The sequence below is a fragment of the Vulpes vulpes genome, chromosome 16 (assembly GCF_048418805.1).
Source record: "Vulpes vulpes isolate BD-2025 chromosome 16, VulVul3, whole genome shotgun sequence".
NCBI classification, from domain to species: domain Eukaryota; kingdom Metazoa; phylum Chordata; class Mammalia; order Carnivora; family Canidae; genus Vulpes; species Vulpes vulpes.
The window spans coordinates 91466562-91490642 of record NC_132795.1 but is presented as its reverse complement, the minus strand read 5'-3'; the positions used below and the strand labels follow the sequence as shown (position 1 = coordinate 91490642).

The following is a 24081-nucleotide window of genomic DNA, read 5'->3' as shown; positions in this document are numbered from 1 at the left end:
AAAATGTCCTCTTAATTTTAAATCTTTCCCATTCATTGTTTACATTCTTCATATGGTTATATGACTGAATAAAATGCTAATTTCTGGGTAGCCTATGGCAAAATAAACAATGTGAACTAAACATACAACTGGTTTTGAATAGACTGCACTGTGCTCAAGTTAAGACTTACTCAAGTTTATAAACAAAGTTAAGTGTAAACTATATGAGGGTAGATGTTTGTCCTTTTTTTTTTTTTAATTCACTGCTGGATCCTCCAGGACATAGAAAAGTACCTGGCACATAATAAATGCTTAATATCTATTGAATAAATACAAGAATTATTTTTATAATATGAGAATACATAAGATGTAAGAATATATAGCTGGTAGTAAGTGTGGTAAGTAGACACTTTAGATACCCCCAAATAATCAGGCACTTGCATATTAACAGCAATTACAACATCTTGGGTATAAATGAGTGTTTTTAAAAATCACCATTACGTGAATTGACTGAGATTTTATATTTTATAAGACACTACCACTATTATTCAAATAGTTGGTTTTCATATTTTTGATGTGGCTAAGATAAAAATTATTCAAATGGTTATCTTTTCATATTTTTGACATGGCATCTAAAAAAGTCAAACAATTCAAAGAAAAAAAAGTTTAGAAAGAAAAAGGGCAGAGTGAGAGGGCTATGATAAATAAATTAAATGATCCTAGGACTAAATATTTAACTTTAGATTTGGCACTGCCTTAAACTAGTTATCATATTTCAAATAATTCCATTTCTCTGGTTGCTTCAATATTCCTATTTGTATTAGATTATCCCCTTTAAGGTCTAAGATTCTTTACTGTAGAGCAATCAAACCTTATATTTGTAACATATGTATCTACTTTTATATTTACTGTCATAAATTAACCATAAAATTGATTTCCTGCTCTTTATTATATCTGAATTCATGCCTAAGAAACTCCAAATGAAATACTCTCTTGTTAAAAAGTTACTACATTTTGGCTTGGTTTTATTTGATTTGTATCTAAGCAAATTTCCTTTAAGTTAAAACAAACAAACAAACCCCCGCCCCTCATCTATCCATAATCCTTATGTGTGCCTATAAACAATATAATTGATGAAAATTTTCAGTGTTTACAAAACAAAGAAAATTGTCAACAGAATGCCTGGCGGTAGACTTACCAGAAAAAAAAAATTTACAGCCTATAATTCATGAAGATTGGCTCAAAACAAACTGTCCCTGCCAACAGAAAATCTGACAATTATTCTGTTGTCTAATTTGGCTCAGCTTAAGTTGACCTTGTTTATTCATCTCAGTCTTTTAATTCTTGTTAACTTGGCATAAGAAGAGAACATATGGCATATGTCTAGGAAGTCCATTTCTGCATCTTAAACTGAAATAAATGTAGAATATACTGAGCATTTCCAGTGTGCAGCTATTAAGGTAACTAAATATATATTACACAGGATCGATTAGGTTCAAATTATCACCACTAGATAGTTTTTGGTTTTATAGGCAGCAAACATAAAACAAGTACAGACATCTTTTTCTGAGCCCCAGTATAGGACTAAAACTGGCCGACTTTAATCATTTCCAAAGACCGTCAGTCTTAAGCTCTTTTAAAACATAAAAATTAAAGGATATCAGCAGTTTGACAACTTAGAGATGTTTACAGGTTTTTACTGAATCCCCAGCTATGTTTAAGAAAGGTCATCAAGATAATGTGAGGAATATCCATAACGAGAGCTGGAGAACAAAAAAGAATTTCCATTTTCTCTGTAGCCTAATCTGGTCTCCAATGAATTTTCTTATTTTCATTATCTGACCCACTAAAGTGTACTGTGAAGGAGAAGTTTTATTTGTTGTAGCTTTAATGTGTCTCAGGAAAAGCTATGAGGAAATGAGGTGCTTTACAGATTCCTGGCTCTATTATAGAACCATAGTTCTCCAGTACTGGAACTAGAAAGGCAAATACCTGGAAAATCCAAAGCTCTAACATTTATGGGTTAGTGTTGTCGTTTGGAATGTATTCTTTTTATTAACAAAGCAAAATGAAAACATAAAAGTATAATTTCATGTACAAAGTCCTATTAGTATTACATATTTTGAAACCCTTAACCTTTATTAGTAGACTTCCCCATCCTTCTTAGATAGTATTTTTCTTCCACAAGGCTCAGAGCATTCAAAATATCCTAACATTTCAGCTATGCGAGGGGATCCTTATTACCTAGGTATTCATTATCTGAAATCCTACAGTTATAGGAGTTTACGTAGGGCAACAGTCTTCATAATGCAAAATATTTATGAATGAGCTAACTACTAACCTTAGTCCCCACTCAAATATCCCTCCACAGTGAATACAAGCATCTAAGTCCACCTATTATTAAGTGCTAGATCATCAGTGCTTTCACAGATTGTAAGCTATGCAAACGCCTAACATGGCAATACAGAGACATTTCTAAACTAAAAATCTTGCATAAAGAATATTTCATGAGCTCAATGAAAGAGACAGAGAAATATTAGATCTTGTGCAAAAACCAATGATAAATTAGGAAATGGCACTGAGACCAACTATATGAAAAAGAAATTCCATAAGGATAATGAAATTTAAAAAGCTGCAAAAGAAAATGAGTTTACTATCAAAGTATTAATAGAAGCCACAAAAAAATGAAGTCCTTAAATATTTCTTGAAAAAGTGGCTTTCTTTATGATGATGTGTGTTGTGAAAGTCCAAAGTAAAGTTAAAGATGCCATACAAAGCTCCTATAGAATCTAATCCAAGAATTTATGCAGAGTTGAAATTATAACCTACCTTTTAAACTTATCCATATGACTTTTCCTTTTGTTTTTTAGTTTATTTTTATTAATTGTATTTTTACTATTTAAGGTGATTTTCCTTTTTAAAAATTTTTTATTTAAAGATTTGCTTATTTACTTGAGAATACAGCATGACAAAGGAGGGGCAGAGGGAGAGGGAGAGGGAAGGAGACTCCCCACTGAGCAGAGTCACACAGGGCTTGATCTCACAACCTTGAGATCAGGATTTGAGCCAAAACCAAGAGTCCCACACTCAACCCACTGTGCCACCCAGTTGCCCCTATGGTGATTTTCAATCCCAGTTTAAAGGGACTCACTTTGGAGCACTTCAGTGGCTCAGTCAGTTAAGCATCTGTTTCTTGGTCGTGGCTCAGGTTATCGTCTTGGGATCCTGGGATGGAGCTCCTATTGAGCTCCCTGCTCAGGGGGGAGTCTGCTGGTCTCCCTCTCCCTCTGCCCCTCCTCTAACTTGCTCTTTTGCTCACTCTCTAATATAAAATAAATCTTTAAAAATAAAGGGACTCACTTTAAGGAGCCTTTATTTATACATTTATTTTTCCCTGAAAGTAGTTATCCTTGGATGTGGACCTCGTGCAGCCAGGTTAAAATACTTAAATGTATGGTTTCAAAAAAATGAAATGGATGCTACTGAGGACAAAGCAGGAATATCTCTGTGCCTTTACTGTTCTTCACTATTTCTTTGGGTCTATTTTTTTAAATCTCTCTGCCATATTTTTTGAATCCAGGATCACATATCTTCCTCTATCAGCAAAGAGAAATCAAAAGTTAGGAAACTGAAACTTTCAAGGAGAGAATTAAAAAATAATAATAATAATAATATCCTAAAAAAAATAATGTCATATACACAGAAAAGAATTGTAAAAGATGCTGGTTTTGCTATTTCATATACAACTGAAAACAGGTGGACAGAGGTCCTGAATTACATTCTGTTCTGACAGGTGTCCAGGAAAAATCCTCTAAATGGGGCCTGAAACACCCTGATGCCGCCATGTAATACCTTTTCCTTATAGACCAAGCTATTGGTCTGTTACCTATGGTTTGAGACACGCCAAGCTTTGCATCTCTCTTCTCAGAGAGAAACTGCATGTCTGGAATAAGGGAGAGGAACATGTATCATCTATAAATCCCCTAAACTTAGAAATTATAGTTATTTTGCTTTTCTTATATATGTTTCAGTAAACCAATTTTGGAAAATTGTTGCTTTGTGTCCCAAAGCACGAAAAATAACAAAGCATACTGTGTGCTCTTTATTACATCACAAAATGATGTATATAATGTCTTTTAGTGATGTTAAGATTAATCACTGGAATTCTCCATTACAGGTGGTACCTGACTTAACGATGGTTCAACTTAGGATTTTTTTACTTTTTGATAGTGCAAAAATGATACACATTCAGTAGAAACCATAGTTCAAATTTTGAATTTTGATCTTTTCCTGGTCTAACAATATGTGGTACAATACTCTCTTGTGATGCTGGGCAGTGGGAGCCAACCGCAGCACCCAATCTGCCACATGATTAGGAGGGAGATAATCAACCGACACACTTAACCACCAGTCTGTACCCATACAAACCTTCTTTTTTTCACTCTCAGTACAGTATTCAGTAAATTACATGAGATATTCAACACTTTATTACAAAAGAGGTTTTGTGTTAGATCATTTTGCCCAACTATCAGCTAATGTAAGTGTTCTGAGCATATTTAAAGTTGGTTAGGCCAAGCTATGATGTTTGGTAGGTTAGGTGTATTAAACGCATCATCAACTTTGGGTATTTGCAACTTACAATGAGTTTATTATCAGGGTTTAACCCCATCAAAACTCAAAGAAGATCTGTGTGAAGTTCCCCATCAATATTTTGTCTAATGTTTTGGAATTTACCGATGAAAGCTGCTTAGATTATTATTTAATAAGGGGTAGTGAAATGGTGATTTTCTAATTCATTCATTCCTCCTGCATTTATAAGCCAGAATTCTTCTATATGGGAAAAAAAAAGTTTCCTTACCAACCAGTTATTCGACTACCCTGAAAGGCAAAGTAAAGCATGATTAGTTCCCTAAATTTACCAGTTTCCAGCATCATAAATTAAGCTATCAACCTGCAGTGGTCACCACAATTTTGAGGGGGAGGAAGAGGGAAGAGTCAAATGCATTATTAAAATGGTGCTTAATGTGTTTCAGTGCATTGTGGTTGTCAAAAGTTCAGAAATCACAGAGTAAAAGTAGTGAATTGCCAAAGTAGTAATTAGTAAAAGTTTATTGTGCGCACACCAAAAAGGGAGTTTCAAACCAGAGGCCTCAAGCCAAAACATGGAATAAGGCTCAGGGGTATATTTTTATAGAACAGCTTATATAGTGAGAGAGCAGTGACTGTTTATTCTTCAGAGTGATTGGGTTGTATAAAATTTTTCTTAAATGATAGGCAACTGGTGAGTGGTTACCTTATATCAACTCTAGAAAATAATTGAAGTTTTACTTATAATTTCCACAAGCATAAGCAAGAAATGACCCAGATTAAATTAGTCTTGCCAAATGAGCTAAATTAACCTTGGTTTGTAGAATGAGACTGGCTTTGTCTGTTGAGGGAATTTTCAAGGCTGGTTGCCATTTTTTTTTAAGATTGATTTATTTATTTTTGAGAGAGAGAGAGCAAGAATGCAATCATGAGCATGAGAGATGGGCCAAGAGAGAGGGAGAGAAAAAGCCTCCCTCCTAAGTGCAGAGCCCAATGCAGCGCTCTATTTCATGATCTTAAATCAAGACCTGAGCCAAAATCGAGTCGGACGGTTAACCAAACAAGCCACCCAGGCACCCCTCCATTTGTTTTTAACATGACCAGTATTCTTTTTGAAGGTCTTATAAATCCAGTTAAGTTTTTAAGTTTTTCAGTAATTTTGGCAACTATATCAACTATATCAAAAAGATTTAAGTATCGTGACTTACAATTTCACTTCTGTAATATATACATACAAATGTCCATCACATTGTTATCATAAAAGTAAATACCCTTAAATGTCTATCTGGGGATTACTGAGTAAATTACAGTATATCCAAATATTAGAATAGTATGTAACCCATAAAAAATCATGATTATCACATTCTGGTTCCAGATGGAATGAGCACACTATTTATTCCTTTCTCTCCTATTGAATGCGGCTAAAATCCTACAAAGAATGTACAGAGTAGCTATTTGAAGACTCTGGAAAGTAAATAGTGGCAGATAGATTGAGAAAGAAGACCAGAATCTGAAGCACCTCACTTTATGGTGAAATTACCAATATTTTTTCCTTCATTTTGCCACCACTTGGGCCTGGAGCCAGGATACAGCCAAGGAGGTGTGTGGCAGTATGGAGTAACTGAAGTACAAGGTACCAAAGGAGAATACAGATAGGAAGGACATCAAGAAAGTGACCCCATTAAATTATTTATAAACTCCAACTTTATACCCCAAGCCTTTGCATGTGTAAATCTAATCTTAACCAGCATATAAAAGACTTTGAGGTCTAAGCTAACAGATAAAGTATCATCCAAGTTCCAGGTTGACAAGTGACATATGGGCAGATCTAAATATTATTGCAAAGACTTTGAAAACTAAATTGACATTGGAACCACAGCTCTCAGAGATATATTGGAACTTGAAACCTAAACAACAAGATCAGTTAGTTTCTTGCTAGAACAAAAACATCAACATTTATCATGGGGGCAGCCCGGGTGGCTCAGTGGTTTAGTGCTGCCTTCGGCCCAGGGCATGATCCTGGAGACCCGGGATTGAGTCCCACGTCGGGCTCCCTGCATGGAGCCTGCTTCTCTCCCTCTCTCACTCTCTCTCTCTCTCTCTCTCTCAATCTCTCTGTCTCTAATAAATAAATAAAAAATCTTAAAAAAAAAAAAACATTTATCATGGGATTTCACCAAAGAAGTCATACAATATTCAAAATGTCCAGGACCCAAAATTACTTGGCATAAAGTAAAAAGTTAAAGAACCAGAAAAACTCCACTGACATGAAAAAAAAGCAGTCAATAGACAACACTGAAATGACATATGTGGGGATTATCTGGCAAAACTTTAAGCAGCTTTACAAAAATTCTTCAACAATCATAAAAACTGTTGGAACAAATAAAAAATAGAAAGTCTCAAAAAAGAAATAGAAAACAGAAAAAAAACAATGAACTCAAAAATAAAAACCAACTTTTTTAAAGCACACGGATGGCTTCAATAATAGCAGATCTGAGATGAAAAAAGGAAAGAGCCAGTGAACTGGAAGATAAGTCAACAGAAAATATCCAATGAACAAAGAAAAAAATTTTGAAAAAAATTAAGAGAGCCTCAGGGACCTATGAGACAATGCCAAAGTCTAACATTCATAACATCAGAGTCCTAGAAAGAAAAGAAAAAGAGTGTCACACTGAAAAAAACAGAAAAGGAAATAATGGCTGAAAACTTCTCAAATATAGTGGAGAAAAACAAAGAATTTGTTTCCAAGAGACCTGCTCTAAAAGAATTGTTAAAGGAAGTTCTTCAGACAGAGGGAAATTATACCAGAGAAAAAAAACAGAACTTCAGGAATGAAGAAAAAAGAAACAGAAATGGTAAATACCTGGATAAATATAATAGACTGTTCTCCTCTTGAGTTCTTTAAAGTGTTTGAAGATTGAATGCAAAGATGTCTAACATTGGTGAGATATTTAAATAATAGAGTGTTCTATAGTCATGCAGAAGAAGACTACAAACGTGCAAAAAGTAAACAGTAAAGGGAAATTATGTGGAAAGGATTCTATATCCCACTTAAAATGTTAAAAAAAATAATTTTTAGTAGACTGAGAAAAGTTAAGCTTGCCTAGAATAACCATTTAAGAGACTACACAAAAATAAAGAAAAACACAATAAAATATTAAATTATTATTAAATTATTATAATAAATTATTATAATTAAATTATTAGTATTAAAATAGAATACTAAAAGAAGTTAAAATATCCCAAAAGAAGCTACAAAAGAAAAAACCATGGGAGAAAAAAATGACAAAAAATAGATTTAAATCCAAACATTAATGTTAACACACAGAGTAATCAAAAGACCTTTTTCAGAATATATTTTAAAAATCACAGTCTAATCAAAATAGTATGTATTGGCATAAAAGATACACAGAATGGAAAAGAATAGAAAGCCCAGAAATACACCCTTATATGTGTGGTCAATTAATTTATAATAAAAGGAGCCATGCAAATAATGGGGAAAGGACAAATCTTGTCAATAAATGATGGTGGAAAAACTAGACAAACACATGCAAAATGAAACTAGTCTCCTATCTTGTAATCCTTCCAAAAATTAACTCAAAATAGATTAAAGATTTGACTGTAAGACCTGAAACCATAAAATAGCTAGAAGAAAACAGGCAGTAAGCTCCTTGACACTGATCTTAGTAATGATTTTTTGGATCTGACACCAAAAGCAAAGACAACAAAAACAAAAATAAACAAGTGGGACTATAGCAAATTAAAAGGCTTCTTCACAGCAAAAGGAAACCATCAACAAAATGAAAAGGCAACCTACTGAACTGGAGAAAATACTTGTAAATCATATATCTGATAAGGGGTTAGTATCTAAAATAGATAAAGAATTCATACAACTCAATAGTAACAAAAAATAGGCACAGAGTCTAGAGATTTTTCCAATGACATACGAAAGGCCAACAGGTACATAAGAAGATGCTCAACATCATTTACCATCAGGGAAAAGCAAATCAAAGCCACAGTGAGATATTACCTTACACCTGTCAAAATGACTAAAATAAAAAAGACAAGAAATAACAAGGGTTGGTGAAGATGTGAAGAGAAGGAAATCCTTATGCACTGCTGGTAGGAATGTAAACTGGTGCAGCTACTATGGAAAAGAGTATGGTGGTTCCTTGAAAAATTAAGAATTACTATATAATCTAGCAATTTCATTTCTTGGTATTTATTCAGAGAAAATGAAAGCACTAACTTGTTGGCCTTGTAAAAGGAGTTCAGAAGTGTTATTCCTCTTCATTTTCCTGGAATTATCTGAGAAGGATAGGCACTAACTCTTCTTTAAATGTCTGATAGAGAAGGGAGGAAAGATGGCAGTGTAGGAGAAGGACCCTTATCTTAGAACACAACTAGGTAACTATCAAATCATTCTGAATGCTCAAGAAATCAATTTGACTGATAGAACAAACTGCACAACTAGGAGAAAAGAGGCCACATCGAGGAAGGTAGGAGGTGCAGAGATGTGGTTTGGGAGAGAAATGGATCACAATTGCTGTGGAGGGGAGGGAGCCCTAGTTGCAGAGAAAGGAGAGAGAGAGAGGGAGAGAGAGGAATGCACAAGGAGAACACCTCCCCAAAGCTAGGAAGACAAGAGGGGCTGATTTTCCTGAGTTTTTGCAACCAGTAGGGGTCAAAGACTGGTTCCAAAGGTTGGCAGGCTTGGCTGGGATAGAGCCCTGAGGGCGCTGCCCTACTCCTGTAGAAAAGGCAGGTGAGCAGCACCTGGGACAGATAGCATGATGTGAAAAATGCTTATACTGCACAGAGAAAATCATTTGCTCCTCTTGGAGCCCATCTGTGAAAGGTGGCATTCACAGAGGTGCCTCTCTCTCGGGACAAGAGTTATCAGGCACCATTTCCCTTCCTCACTGCTTGGCATAGTCACGGAACCACCTGCTGAGGGTAGCTCGCTGGGAACTGGCTGCCTAGCCTGCTTGCTCTTAGTTCCACACCCCTGTTCTCTGGCACGACTGCCCTTCTTGGTCAAATCTGCATTCATCCTGGTGCAGTGAGACCCTTCCCCAGAAGACCAGCACAGGCCCCCACCACACCACATCCCTGAAGTTTGGAATTTTAAGTCATCAGGCTTGGCCGGGATAGAGCCTGAAGTGCACTATGCTGCTCCTAGCAGGCAAGCAACCCAGACACAGACAACGGAAAACTGATCTGAAAAACACCTAGGACGTATAGGGAGAGACTGTTTGCTCTTCTGGGAGTGCTTTCCTGAGACAGGCAAGCATGGAGACCTCTCTCTGGAGACAAAGGAGCTGGCTTACACCATTTCCTTCATCCACCCCCCAGTACAAACCACCTTCAGTAAATAGCACAGTGCCACCACTGGCTACCTAACCTATTACATCAAGGCCTGCCCCACCCCCCCAAACTCTGCTGGTCCTGCCCTTCTTGGAGGTATGTGACTTAGTCTCAGTGCAGTGGGCCCCTTTCCCAAAAGACCAACAGAAACCCCTGCACACACCAAGTATGCTGAATAGAATTCTGCAAGGCTTCAGTTCTAGCGGAAGTAGCATCTGGTCTCACTTAACAAGCAGATCAGAGCACACCTGTTAAAACTTGCCACACACTGACTAAGGACCAAATGCTGCCCACTGCAGGCAAGAAGAGCCTCTGCAGACCACAGGCCTAAAGGATAGAGGAGCCAAAACAGCAGCAGAGAGCATGCAGCATACAGCAGAGACACTCTTTGAAGTGCCAGACCCTGGACACCATAAGACCTCTTCTTCATAAAGCCATTACTCTGAGGAACAGGAAACATAACAGGCTTCCCTAACACAAAGAAGAAGAGACTTAAACAAACTGCCAAGATGGAGGAATTCATCCCAAATGAAACAAGAAAAAGGCACAGTCAGAGATCTAACCAAACCAGATATAAGTAATATGCCTGATAAAGAATTTAAAGCAACGGGGATGGCTGGGTGGCTCCATGGTTAAGTGTCTGCCTTTGGCTCAGGGTGAGATCTTGGTCCTGGGATCAAGTCTCACAGGTGATAGAGAAATATTTATCATGGAGAGACTCCACAAGTCTCTCCCTGCAAGGAGCCTGCTTCTCCCTCTGCTGGAATTTCTGCCTCTCTCTGTGTATCTCTCATGAATAAATAAATAAAATCTTTAAAAGAAAAAGAATTTAAAGCAACAATTATAAGGATACTCACTGAGCTTGAGAAAAATATGGAAGACTTCAAGGAGATCCTTACTACAGAGAGAAAATAATTTTTAAAAATAGTCAGAAATGAAAGATTCAATAATTGAAACTCAAATGTAATCGTACACCAGGATGTAATGAGCACCAGGATAGAAGAAGCAAAGACATAAGTAAGTGATACAGAAGATAGAATAATGGAAAAAGAGGAAGTAGAACAAACCAGAGAAGAATTATGGATCATGAGAATACACTTGAGGAATTCACTGACTCTACCAAATATAATAGCAATTGTATTAAGAGTCTCAAAAGAAGAAGAGAGAGAAAAAGAGATGGAAAATATATCCGAGGAAATAAAACTGAACACTTCCCTAGCCTGGGGAAGGAAACAGACATCCAAATCCAGAAGGCACAGAGAACTCCCATCTAAATCAACAAATGTAAGCCAATACCAAGGCATGCTGTAATTAAAATTTCAAAATATACTGATAGAGAAAAACACCTAAAAGCAGCAAGAAAAAAGAAGTCCCTAACTTACAAGGGAAACCCACAGGCCTGGCTACAGATCCCTCCACAGAAATCTGGCAAGCCAGAGGGAGTGGCAGGATATATTCAATGTGCTGAATGGAAAAAATACACAGCCAAGAATACTTTATCTGGCAAGATGTCATTCAGAGTACAAGGAGAGATAAAGAGTTTCCCAGACAAACAAAACCTAAAGGAATTCATGACCACTAAACCAGCCCCAAGAAAATTAAAGGGGACTCTGACTGGAAAGAAAGAACAAAAGCAACAAAATCTAGAAAGGAACAGAGAGAATCTCCAGAAACACTGACAAAACAAGTAATAAAATGGCACTAAACACATATGTATCACTATGTACTCTGAATGTAAATGGACTAAATGCTACAACCAAATGACACAGGTTATCAGAATAGATTAAAAAAAAAAAAAGACCCAATTATACGCTACCTACAAGAGACTCAGTTTAGACCTAAAGACACATGCAGACTGAAAGTGAGGTGATAGAGAAATATTTATCATGTTAATGGAAGTCAAAAGAAAGCCAGGGAGCCATGCTTATATCAGACAAACTAGATTTTAAACTGAAGACTACAACAGGAGATGAAGAAGGGCACTATATCATAATGAAGGGGTCTATCCAACAAGAAGATCTAATAATTATAAATATTTTTGCCCTCAACCTGGGGGCACCCAAATACATAAAACATTAACAAACATAAAGAAACAATTTTATTAATAATACTACAGTAATAACAGGGGACTTGAACGCTCCACTTACATCAATGGAAAGATCATCTAAGCAGAAAATCAATAAGGAAACAGTAGCTTTGAATGACACACTGACCGAGAGACACTTAACAGATATATTCAGAACATTTCATCCTAAAGTACAGAATATAAATTTTTTTTGAAATGCACATAGGGCATTATCCAGAAGAGATCACATAGTAGGTCACAAATCAGGCCTCAAAAAAGTACAAAAAAACTGAAATCATATCATGCATATTTTCTGGCCACAATGCTATGAAATCAGAAGTCAACCACAAGAAAATATCTGGAAAGACCACAAATACATGGAGACTAAGCAACATGCTGCTAAACAATGAATGAGTCAACCAGGAAATCAAAGAAGAAATTTTTAAAAATACATGGAAACAAATGAAAATGAAAACATGACAGTCCAAAACCTTTGGGATGCAGTAAAAATAGCCAAAAGAGCAATACATGCCTACCTCAAGAAGCAAGAAAAGTCTCCAATATACAACCTAACCTTACACACACCTAACAGAGCTAGTAAAGGAACAACAAATAATGTCTAAAGCCAGCAGAAGAGAACTAATAAAGATCATAGCATAAATAAATGATAATAAAAAGAACAAAAAAAAAGTAGATCAATGAAACCAGGAACTGGTTCTTTGAATTAACAAAACTGATAAGCCCCTAGCCAGACTTACCAAAAAGAAAAGAGAAAGGACCCAAATAAGGAAAAATCACAAATGAGAGCAGAGATATAACAACCAACACCACAGTAATATAAACAATTATAAGAAAATATTATGAAAAACTATGTGTCAACAAATTGGACAACCTGAGAGAAACCAATTTGTAGAAATATATAAACTATCAAAAGTGTCCCAACAAACAAAAGTCCAGAGCCAGATGGCTTCACAGATGAATTCTACAAAACATTTAAAAGTTTCAAACTATTCGAAACTATTCCAAAAAATAGAAATGGAAATAAAACTTCCAAATTCATTTTACAAGGCCAGCATTACCTTCATTCCAAAACCAGACAAAGACCCCATTCAAAAGGAGAACTATAGGCAAAATTTCTCCACAAGGTACTAGCAGACTGAATCCAACAATACTTTAAAAGAATAATTCATCAGGATCAAGTGGGATTTTTTTTCTGGGTTGTAGAGGTGGTTCAATATCTGTAAATCAATCAACCTGCTACACCACATAAATAAAAGAACCATATGATCATTTCAAGAGACGCAGAAAAACTGTATGATAGAGTACAACATCCATTCATGATAAAATCTCTCAACAAAGCAGGGATAGAGGGTGCATACCTCAGCATAATAAACGCCATATACAAAAAGTACACAGCTAACATCATCTTCAATAGGGAAAAACAGCTTTATCTCTAAGGTCAGGAATAAGACAGGGATGTCCACTCTCACCACTGTTACTTAACATTTACTTGAAGCCCTAGCCTAAGCAATCAGATAGCAAAAGAAATAAAGGGCATCCATATAAGGAAGAAAAAGTCAATTTCCCCTATTTGTAGATGCCACAATACTATATATATAGAAAACCCAAAAGACTCCACCCAAAACTGCTAGAACTGTTATATGAATTCCATAAATTTACAGGGTACAAAATCAATGTACAGAAATCAGTTGCATTTCTATACACCATAATGAAGCAGCAGAAAGAGAAATCAAGGAATCAATCTCATTTATAACTGCACCAAAAATGGGAAGATATCTAGGAATAAACCTAACCAAAGATGTGGGGATGCCTGGGTGGCTTAATCGATTAAACGACTGCCTTCCGCTCAGGTCATGATCCCAGGATCCTGGGCTCAAACCCCACATCAGGCTCTCTGCTCAGCGGAGAGCCTGCTTCTTCCTCTCCCTCTGCCCCTCACTCATGTTCTCTATCTCTCAAATAAATAAATAAGATCTTGAGAAAAAAAGAGGTGAAAGATCTGTACTCTGAAAACTAGAGAACACTTACGAAAGAAATAGAAGAAGACACAAAGAAATGGGAAAACTTTCCATGTTCATGGATTGGAAGAACAAATATTGTTAAAATATCTTTACTACCCAAAATAATCTACACATTTAATGTTATCCCTATCAAAATACCACCAGTAGTTTTCACAGAATTAGAACAAACCATCCTAACATTTGTATAGAACCACAGAAGACCCCTAATAGCCAAAGCAATCTTGAAAAAGAAAACCAAAGCTGGCGGCATCACAATTCTGGACTTCCGGCTCTATTACAAAGCTGTAGTCATCAAGACAGTATGGTGCTAGCAAAAAACAGATGCCTAGATCAATGGAATAGAATTTAAAAACCCAGAAACAAATCCACAATTATATGGTCAATTCATTGACAAAGGAGGAATGAATATACAATGGGAAAAAGTCTCTTCAACAAATGGTGTTGGGAAAAGTGGACAGCTACATGCAAAAGAAGGAAACTGAACCACTTTCTTACATCATACACAAAAAATAAACTCAAAATGAATGAAAGACCTAAGTGTGAGCCAGGAGACCATTAAAATCCTGGAGGAGAACCCTGGCAGCAATCTGTTTGACTTCAGCTGTAGCACCTTCTTACTACACACGTCTCTAGAGGCAAGGGAAACAAAAGCAGTGAACAACCGGGACCTTCATCAAGATAAGAAACTTCTGCACACTGAAGGCAACAATCAGCAAAACTAAAAGGCAACCTACAGAATGAAAGAAGATTTTTGCAAATGACATATCTGATTAGTTGGTTAGTTTCCAAAATCTATAAAGAACTTACCAAACTCAACATCCAAAAAACAAATAATCCAGTAAAGAAATGGCCAGAAGACATGACTAGACATTTTTCTAAAGACGTAGAGATGGCTTAACCAGCACATCAAAATATGCTCAACATCACTCATCACCAGGGAAATACAAATCAAAACTATAATGTGACACCACTTCACACCACTCAGAATGGCTAAAATTAACAACACAGGAAACAACAGGTGTTGGTGAGAATGGAGAGGAAATGGAATTCTCTTACACTATTGGCAGGAATCCAATCCACTGGTGCAACCACTGTGTAAAACAGTACAGAGGTTCCTCAAAATGTTAAAAAATGGAACTACCCTATGACCTAGCAATTGCACTGCTCCATATTTACCCAAAGGATATAAAAATACAGATACAAAGGGACACATCTATCCTGCTGTTTATAGTAGCATTATCAACAATAGCCAAACTATGGAAAGAGCTCAAATGCCCATGGGCTGATGAATGAATAAAGAAAAGATGATTTATATATACAATAAAATATTACTTAGCCATCAAAAAGAATGAAATTCTGCCATTTGCAATGACATGGATAGACCAAGAGTGTATTATGCTAAGCAAAGTCAGTCAGAGGAAGACAAACACTGTATGATTTCACTCATATGTGGCATTTTTAAAACAAAATGGAATAACTTCGGGGGGAGGAGAAAACAAACCAAGAAACAGATTTTTAACTATAGAAAACTGGAATGTAGGTAGGTGGCTGGATGGGTTAAATAAGTGATGGACAGGCATTAAGGAGAGCACGGGTTGTGATGAGCACTGGATGTTGTACGTAAGTGATGAAACACTAAATTTTACACCTGAAACAAATATCCCACTGTATTTTAACTAGCTGGAACTTTTTTTTTAATTTTTATTTATTTATGAGAGAGAGAGAGAGAGAGAGGCAGAGACATAGGCAGAGGGAGAAGCACCGGGAGCCTGATGTGGGATTTGATCCTGGATCTCCAGGATCGCACCCTGGGCCAAAGGCAGGCGCCAAACCGCTACGCCACCCAGGGATCCCACTAGCTGGAATTTTAATTAAAATTTAGAAAAAAAGGGATCCCTGGGTGGCGCAGCGGTTTAGCGCCTGCCTTTGGCCCAGGGCGCGATCCTGGAGACCCGGGATCGAATCCCACATCAGGCTCCCGGTGCATGGAGCCTGCTTCTCCCTCTGCCTGTGTCTCTGCCTCTCTCTCTCTCTCTCACTGTGTGCCTATCATAAATAAATAAATTTAAAAAAAAAAAATTTAGAAAAAATAAATAAATGTTTGGTTGAATTTACCTGTGAAGCCATCTGTTCCTGGTCTTTGTCTTCAGGGAGTTCTAAATACTGCTTTAAGCAACTAAAGACCAAAATAAATGGAGACAGGCACCAAAGTTATGGACCAAAAGACTCAACATGTATGCATGTCAGTTGTCTTCTGATTAATCTAAACATTTAATACAATTCTAATCAACATCTCAGAATGATTTTGCATAGATACAGAGAAGTTGATTCCAAAATTTATACAGAAGGATAGGAACTAGAATAGCAAACACAATTTTGAAAAAGGGAAATAATGTTGGAAAAATCATGCGTGATATTAAGACATTTTCCAAAGCAAGAGTTAGCAAACATTTTCTGTGAAGGGTCATTTAGTAAATGTTTTGGGTTTTGAAAATCATAGAGTCCCTGTCATAGATAGCTATTACAGCAAAAAGCAGCCACTGACAATACGCAATACTGACAATACGCAAATAGGTGTGGATGTATTTCAATAAAACTTTATCTACAAAAATAAAGTTTCTGTAAATTACCTTAATTAATCTCATGGACTGTGGTTTGTTATTTCCTACTCTACAACTATACTAATCAAGAAAGTGTAGTATTATAAAAAGGACACATAGATTAATGAAATAGAATAGACCATCCAGAAATAAATCATGTATATATATGCCCCATTGATTTTTTTTTTTTTTTGGATGGTACATGACAAGGTAGGGCTCCCCGAGCCCCTCCCCTTCCTCGGGGTCTAGGATGTAAATTGGAGGTCAGGAGATTCTCAGTGTGTTGGGGGATTAAGTTGGGGCAGGGACTCCCCAGCAGCTGAGGGCCTCTCTCTTCCTCTTGTTCTTGCTGGGGCTGGTGGTCCAGGAAGCTCTTACTCCTTGGAGGCCATATGGACCATGAGGTCCACCACCCGGTTGCTGTAGCCGAATTCATTGTCATACCAGGAAATGAGCTTGACAAAGTGGTCATTGAGGGCAATGCCAGCCCCAGCGTCGAAGGTGGAAGAGTGGGTGTCACTGTTGAAGTCACAGGAGACAACCTGGTCCTCAGTGTAGCCCAAGATGCCCTTGAGGGGGCCCTCCGATGCCTGCTTCACTACCTTCTTGATGTCGTCATATTTGGCAGCTTTCTCCAGGCGGCAGGTCAGATCCACAACTGACACATTGGGGGTGGGGACACGGAAGGCCATGCCAGTGAGCTTCCCGTTCAGCTCAGGGATGACCTTGCCCACAGCCTTGGTGGCGCCAGTGGAAGCAGGGATGATGTTCTGGGCAGCCCCTCCGCCATCACGCCACAGCTTCCCAGAGGGGCCGTCCACGGTCTTCTGGGTGGCAGTGATGGCATGGACGGTGGTCATGAGGCCCTCCACGATGCCGAAGTGGTCATGGATGACTTTGGCTAGAGGAGCCAAGCAGTTGGTGGTGCAGGAGGCATTGCTGACAATCTTGAGGGAGTTGTCATACTTCTTGTGGTTCATGCCCATCACAAACATGGGGGCATCAGCAGAAGGAGCAGAGATGATGACCCTCTTGGCCCCGCCCTTCAAGTGAGCCCCAGCCTTCTCCATGGTGGTGAAGACCCCAGTGGACTCCACAACATACTCAGCACCAGCATCACCCCATTTGATGTTGGCGGGATCTTGCTCCTGGAAGATGGAGATAGACTTCCCGTTGATGACAAGTTTCCCGTTCTCAGCCTTGACTGTGCCATGGAATTTGCCGTGGGTAGAATCATATTGGAACATGTACACCATGTAGTTGAGATCAATGAAGGGGTCATTGATGGCGACAATATCAACTTTGCCAGAGTTAAAAGCAGCCCTGGTGACCAGGCGCCCAATACGGCCAAATCCGTTCACTCCGACCTTCACCATCGTGTCTCGGGGACGCAGCTGGCACCGAACCAGAAGATGCGGCTGTCTGTCGAACGGGGAGGAGCAGAGAGCCTGCCCCATTGATTTTTGACAAAAGTACAAAAGCCATTCAATGGAGAAAGAGTACTCTTCAAGAATGGTACTGGAACAACTGGACATCTTATGTGTAAAAGCAATGAGCCCCAAACTAAACCTCACACCTTATTCAATAATTAACTTAAAATGGATTCTACACCTAAATATAAAATGCAAAACTATAAAATTTTTAAAAGAAAGTATAGGAATAAATCTTCATTATCTGGGATTAGACTAAGAATTCTCAGATCTGACACTAAAAGCACAATCTTGAAAAAAAACTGATAAGCTAGGCTTCATCAACTTTTGCTCTTCAAAGATACTGTTAAGAGCATGTAAAGACAAGCTATGTGCTAGCAGAAAATATTTGCAAATCCCGTAACAGATTAAGGATTTGAATCCAGAATATATAAAGAACTCTCAAAATTCAAAATAAGAAAAAATTAACAAGAAAACCCAATTAAAATGGGCAAAAAGATTTTACTTGAACACTTTAATAAGAAGATATACAAATGACAAATAAGCACATATATAGGCACCTGGGTGGCTCAGTAGGTTGAGGATCTGCCTTCGATGTGGGTTATGACCTGGGTGGGGAGGAGAATATCCTGCTTCTTCCCTCTCCCTCTACCTGCTATTCCACCTGCTTATAGTCTCTGTCAAATGGATGAATAAAATGTTATTTTTTTAAAGAGTTTATTTATTTATTCATGAGAGACAGAGAGAGAGAGGGAGAGGGAGAGGCAGAAACACAGGCAGAGGGAAAAGCAGGCTCCGTGCAGGGAGCTCGATGTGGAACTCGATCCTGGGACTCCAGGATCATGCCCTGGGCCAAAGGCAGGAGTTAAACCACTGAGCCACCCAGGGATCCCCCTAAAAAAATCTTAAAAAAAAAAAAGCACATGAGAAAATATTCAATGTCATTAGCCATGAGGGAAATGCAAAATCAAAACCACGATGAACTACCTCTGCATACCTATTACAATGTCTATAATAACAAAAAAAATACTTATAATACCAACCACTAGTTAGGATGCACAGGAACTAGAACTCTCTATACCTTGCTGATGAGAATACCAAATAGTAGAGCCATCCTGGGAAAAATTCAGTAGCTTTCTACAAAATTAAACATGTATTTACCATATGAGCCAGCAATCATATTCTTGTATATTTACACTAGAGAAATTAAACCTTCTATCACACAAAAACCTCTACATGAATGGTTAGTCATTTTACTTATAGTCACCAAAACCTGGAAAAACAAATATCCTTCAAAAGATGAATAAACTGATAACATCTATACAGTGAAATACTCCTCAGCAATAAAAAGTAAACTATTGAATGTAACATCTTAGATGAATATCAAGAACATTACACTAAGTGACGGAATCCTGTCACAAGTTTTTACCTAGGATTACAGTTACATGACAGTCCTGAAGTCAAAACTGTAGTTACGGAGGAACAACTAGTGGGGTTACTAATAGGGGAAAGTGTGACTGTTAAGTGAGAGAGTTTTTTTGGCATGCTGAGACTATTTTGTATTTTGATTGTGGTAGCAGAACAGAAATCTTTTTTTAAAGATGTTTGTTTATTTTAGAGAGGGAAGGAGGAGAGGGGGAAAGAGAATCCTTAAGGGGACTCCCTGCTGAGCACAGAGCCTGACTGGGGGGGGGCTCTATCCCAGAACCCTGAGATCATTCCCTGAGCTGAAATCAGAAGCAGACTGCTTAACCGAACTGAGCCACCCAGGCACCCCAGCAGTAACATATCTATACATCTGTTAAATTCATAGAATAGATATCTATTTTTTTAAAGATTTTTATTTTTACATCATCTCTATACCCAAAGTGAAGCTCAAACTCACAATCCTGAAATCAAGAGTCACATTCTCTTCCAACTGAGCTAGCCAGATGCCCCTAGAAACTATACCTTTAAAAGTTCATTTTAGGGCAGCCTGGGTGGCTCAGCAGTTTAGCGCTGCCTTCAGCCCAGTGCATGATCCTGGAGTCCCTGGATCGAGTCCCACGTCAGGCTCCGCACATGGAGCCTGCTTCTCCCTCGGCCTGCTTCTCTCTCTGTGTGTGTCTCTCATGAGTAAATAAATAAAATCTTTTTTTAAAAAAAGTTCATTTTAATGTATAATAATTTAAATTAAAAATTTAACAAAAAATGTATGAGAGCTATATAAAATTTATAAGGCAATATTATCTCAGCTTTGTTTTTAAAAATGCATAATAATAAGTATAGGAGCTAATTATCCAGGTGAGAACTCTGGATATTTGAATTATGTTAATGTTTTTTTCCTGCAGTTTTTAAATTTTTTTACAGTCATAGATTACTTTTAAAACTAGGAAAATAAAATTTATTTAATAGGAAATATTTTACCATACATATTAATAGTCTAAATCCCAGCAGTTTAAGAGACTCATTTTGTTCCTATTACTTCTTTTGAAAATCATATATGTAAAACATTTTATTTGTATCTTAAATTTGAATTTAATTGTTCAAAAATGTCCTATAAATTATTTGATGATGGGAAAAATTGAAAACAATTTTCAGTGTTTTTAACATTATGGTATTTAATCGATTGTATTGTTGAAAGGTTCCAAGGAAATGTTTTTATTACATTTTTTAAAACTTCAGAAATTTGCAAGTATTCAATATTAACTCCATCCTTTCTTTTTAATCCCTTTTTTCAATTAAAAAAAAACAGACAAGTACTTGATGGAAGAAATGAACTTGAAAAAGACACTCGTGCTGAATCTTTGATGACTAAGACCTGCAATGAAGAAGGTAATGGTATCCAAATTACCCAAAATATTTAAAGCATAACAGAATAACAATGTTATAACTGTCAAGAGCTTCTAGTAAATGAATAAAAATAAGTCCTTGGGCACTGCTAGTTAGTGTGTTATTAGATGGTTCTTGGATAATATAATGTAAAATACCAAGCCCACTGATTTTAACAAAGGCTCAATTTTAATGATCATACAATAAATTTGGGGATCTTGCTAAAATGTTGATTCTCATTGAATAGGTCTGTAGCAGAGCCCATGATGCCCAATTTCTAACAAGCTCTCAATCATGTGTATGCTGCTGGCTTGGAGATTATACTTTGAGAAGCCAGGCTTTGTAGGCCATAGAAAATTGGCATGATTCTTGCCTAATTTAGTAAGAAAGATAGGAACATAGTAAGTTAGACTGTAAGTGGTACCCCCAGAAAAGCATGAGGAGGTAAGAGAGCAATCACTTCCAGCCAAGATGTTCAGCTGAGCAGGTGGCCTTCACAGATAAGAATATCAACATGCAGAAGAAACTATATGAGAAATTACAGAAAAAGCACAAATAAAACATAGTTGACTGTGTGTGAAGGAACAAAAATGGTTAATATTTGAATGTTCTCACTATGTCCCCTTTTCACTTTTCTCTAAGATGAATCTTAGCTTGGCCTATTTATTTTCTTACCTTGCTCTCTGAAAAATGTGTCACTGCTGCTTACTTCTTTGAGACTTTGAAATGCAAAATTTGGAACAAAAAAAAGACATAATGAAGAACAAGAGAGGCATGTGGAATTATGAGACTTTATATGAAGTTTTGTGGGGGGTTTTTTTTTCTGCAGAGCCCAGACCTATGCTTCCTTCAGCATTTGAGGGAAGTGGACAGGAGAAAAAAAGAACTGTTAAGAAGGATTGCATAGTTCCAGGCATATAGCACTTACTTTACTGCTATTGTTTTATAAACTGAGGTCTACCAAGTGTATGTCACAAAGCCTATACAATATATAGTCCCAACTCCAACCCAAAGTACTATCATTTCAACTCTTCAGTTTTTCTCATCTAAAATCTCAAAATTTCAATGGAATGTTTCCTATAAAGGATGAGCAGTTAAATAAATAATTTAAACCAACGCTTTGGCATTAGTAGTTTAAAGATAAATTATTTCCTGTAGAGAAAGAAAATGGCATTTTCCTATTTTGTTTTCCTTTGAATTTGAAAAGAAGTGTGAAGTGAATAGCATTCAACAAAGCCAGCAGCTAAGGGATGGCTAAACAAGACGGCAGAACAAGAGGTCTCCAGCCCTCATTCCCCTGCCAAAAAAACATGAATTTGGCAAACATCCACAAACAAAAGTGCCACAATGGGAGCTTCAAAATCCAGGTAGGAAGTTGTAACACCACAGTAGAGCCCAAGACAGAGGACTCTTTGAGAAGGCATACCCCTGCCCCAGGACCTGACTACAGACCCAGGAACAGCTTTATTACCCCCATGTACATGTTCTAGCCCCACCCATCCATTGTCCTGGTACCAGCCCTGCCCTCCAATGGACTTGAGGCAGGGATGACACCTCCCTGTGACCCTAGCAACAAGCCCACTGACTGCTGATCCAACTGTAGACATAGAAGCAACCCCATAACCAGCTCCAACTGCTCAAATGTGATCCCAGAGTCGGTCTTGTCCACCCCGGGACCTGGGAGGAGACATGCCAATCTGTGTCCCAAGTAACAGGCCTGCCATCTATGGGCTCAGAAGTAGCCTACCCACCTGGGTAACCAGCACAAGCTATGCCTGCTGATGCCCCCAGTAATAAACCAGCCAACCACTGACCTAACTGTAGACCTGGAAGCAGCCCCGTGATCTGGCCCTGGTTCTGCTCAACTCTACCCCTGGAGGCAGGCTTGTTTCCTGGTGACCTTCAGGAGTAGGTCTTTACCTCCCAAAAACACTCTGTAAAGAATAGAAGAAGTTCTTGCTCTTTTTGTTGCACAGACATCAGTGCAAGGCTATAAAGTCACAAATAATCAGGCAAACATAACACCACAAAAGGAAACTAAAAAGTTCCAGTAACCAGTGCCAAAAATGGAGCTCCATGAACTGCCTGTCAGAGAATTTTAAAAAAATTATCCTTAAAAAGCTCAGTGAAGGGGATCCCTGGGTGGCTAAGTGGTTTGGCGCCTGCCTTTGGCCCAAGGCATGATCCTGGAGTCCTGGGATCGAGTCCCACATTGGGCTCCTTGCATGGAGCCTGCTTCTCCCTCTGCCTGTGCCCCTCCCTCTCTCTCTCTCTCTCTTTCTCTCTCTCTCTGTGTCTCTCATGAATAAATGAATACAACCTTAAAAAATATATTTATAAATAAATAAATAAAAAGCTCAATGAAAATAAATAAATAAATAAATAAATAAATAAATAAATAAATAAATTTTAAAAATAAAAAGCTCAATGAGCTAAAAAGAGCACACAGATAACTAAAGAAAATCAGGAGAGCAATACATGAACAAAATAAACTCAGAAAATAAATGAAAACAAAAACTTAAAAGATAAAAGTAAAGAAATAAAAATTATTTTAAAACAGGAAAAGGGCCTCTGGGTGGCTCTGTTGGTTAAGCATCTGCCTTTAGTTCAGATCATAATTCCAGGGCCCTGGGACCAAGCCCCTCATCGGGCTCCCTGCTCAGTGGAGAGTCTACTTCTCCCTCTGCCCTTCTCCGCCATCTCCCTTCTCATGCTCTCTATCAAAAAAACAAAACAAAACAAAAAAAAACAAAAAAAAAAACACTGAAAAAAATTGCCAAACAAGAATACTTTACCTGGCAAAACTGTACTTTAAGAATAAAAGAGTAAGAGTTAAGATGGCAGAGTAGTGGAGGACCCTATATTTGCCTTGTCCATCCAGCATAGCTAGATACATATCAAATCATTCTAAACACCCAGGAAATCAATCTGGGAACTGAGAGAAGAAACTGCCTAACTAGAGGGAGAAAAGAAGCCACAACTTGAAGACTAGAAGATGCAGAGGTGTGATATGGGGGAGAAAGGAATCATGAGAGCTGCAGAAGAGAGGGAGCCCTGATCAGAGAGAGAGGACAGAATGAATAGAGTGCAGGGCATTGAACAAGAAAAGCACTTCCCTAAAACCACTGATAGGGAAAACGAGAGTGACTGATTTTTCCAAGTTTTTAGAAGTAGCAGAGCTCAGAGACTAAAGTTTTAGA

At 37.7% G+C, this 24081-nt stretch overlaps 2 protein-coding genes across 7 annotated transcripts in view; one reads left to right on the top strand and one right to left on the bottom strand.

Moving 5' to 3' along the window:
* Positions 1–24081, top strand: part of WDPCP (WD repeat containing planar cell polarity effector) — a 448174-nt gene that overhangs the window by 376362 nt on the left and 47731 nt on the right. For all 6 annotated transcript variants that reach the window (XM_072743082.1, XM_025992718.2, XM_072743081.1 and 3 more), the window contains one exon: positions 20805–20884. In XM_072743082.1, coding sequence (XP_072599183.1) covers positions 20805–20884 — 80 coding nt within the window. The remainder of the gene's footprint in view (positions 1–20804; positions 20885–24081) is intronic.
* LOC112915292 (glyceraldehyde-3-phosphate dehydrogenase-like) lies at positions 16888–18056 on the bottom strand. Its single transcript, XM_025992722.2, has one exon. It carries the CDS (start codon positions 18014–18016, stop codon positions 17015–17017), a length of 1002 nt encoding a protein of 333 aa, XP_025848507.2. The 5' UTR covers positions 18017–18056; the 3' UTR covers positions 16888–17014.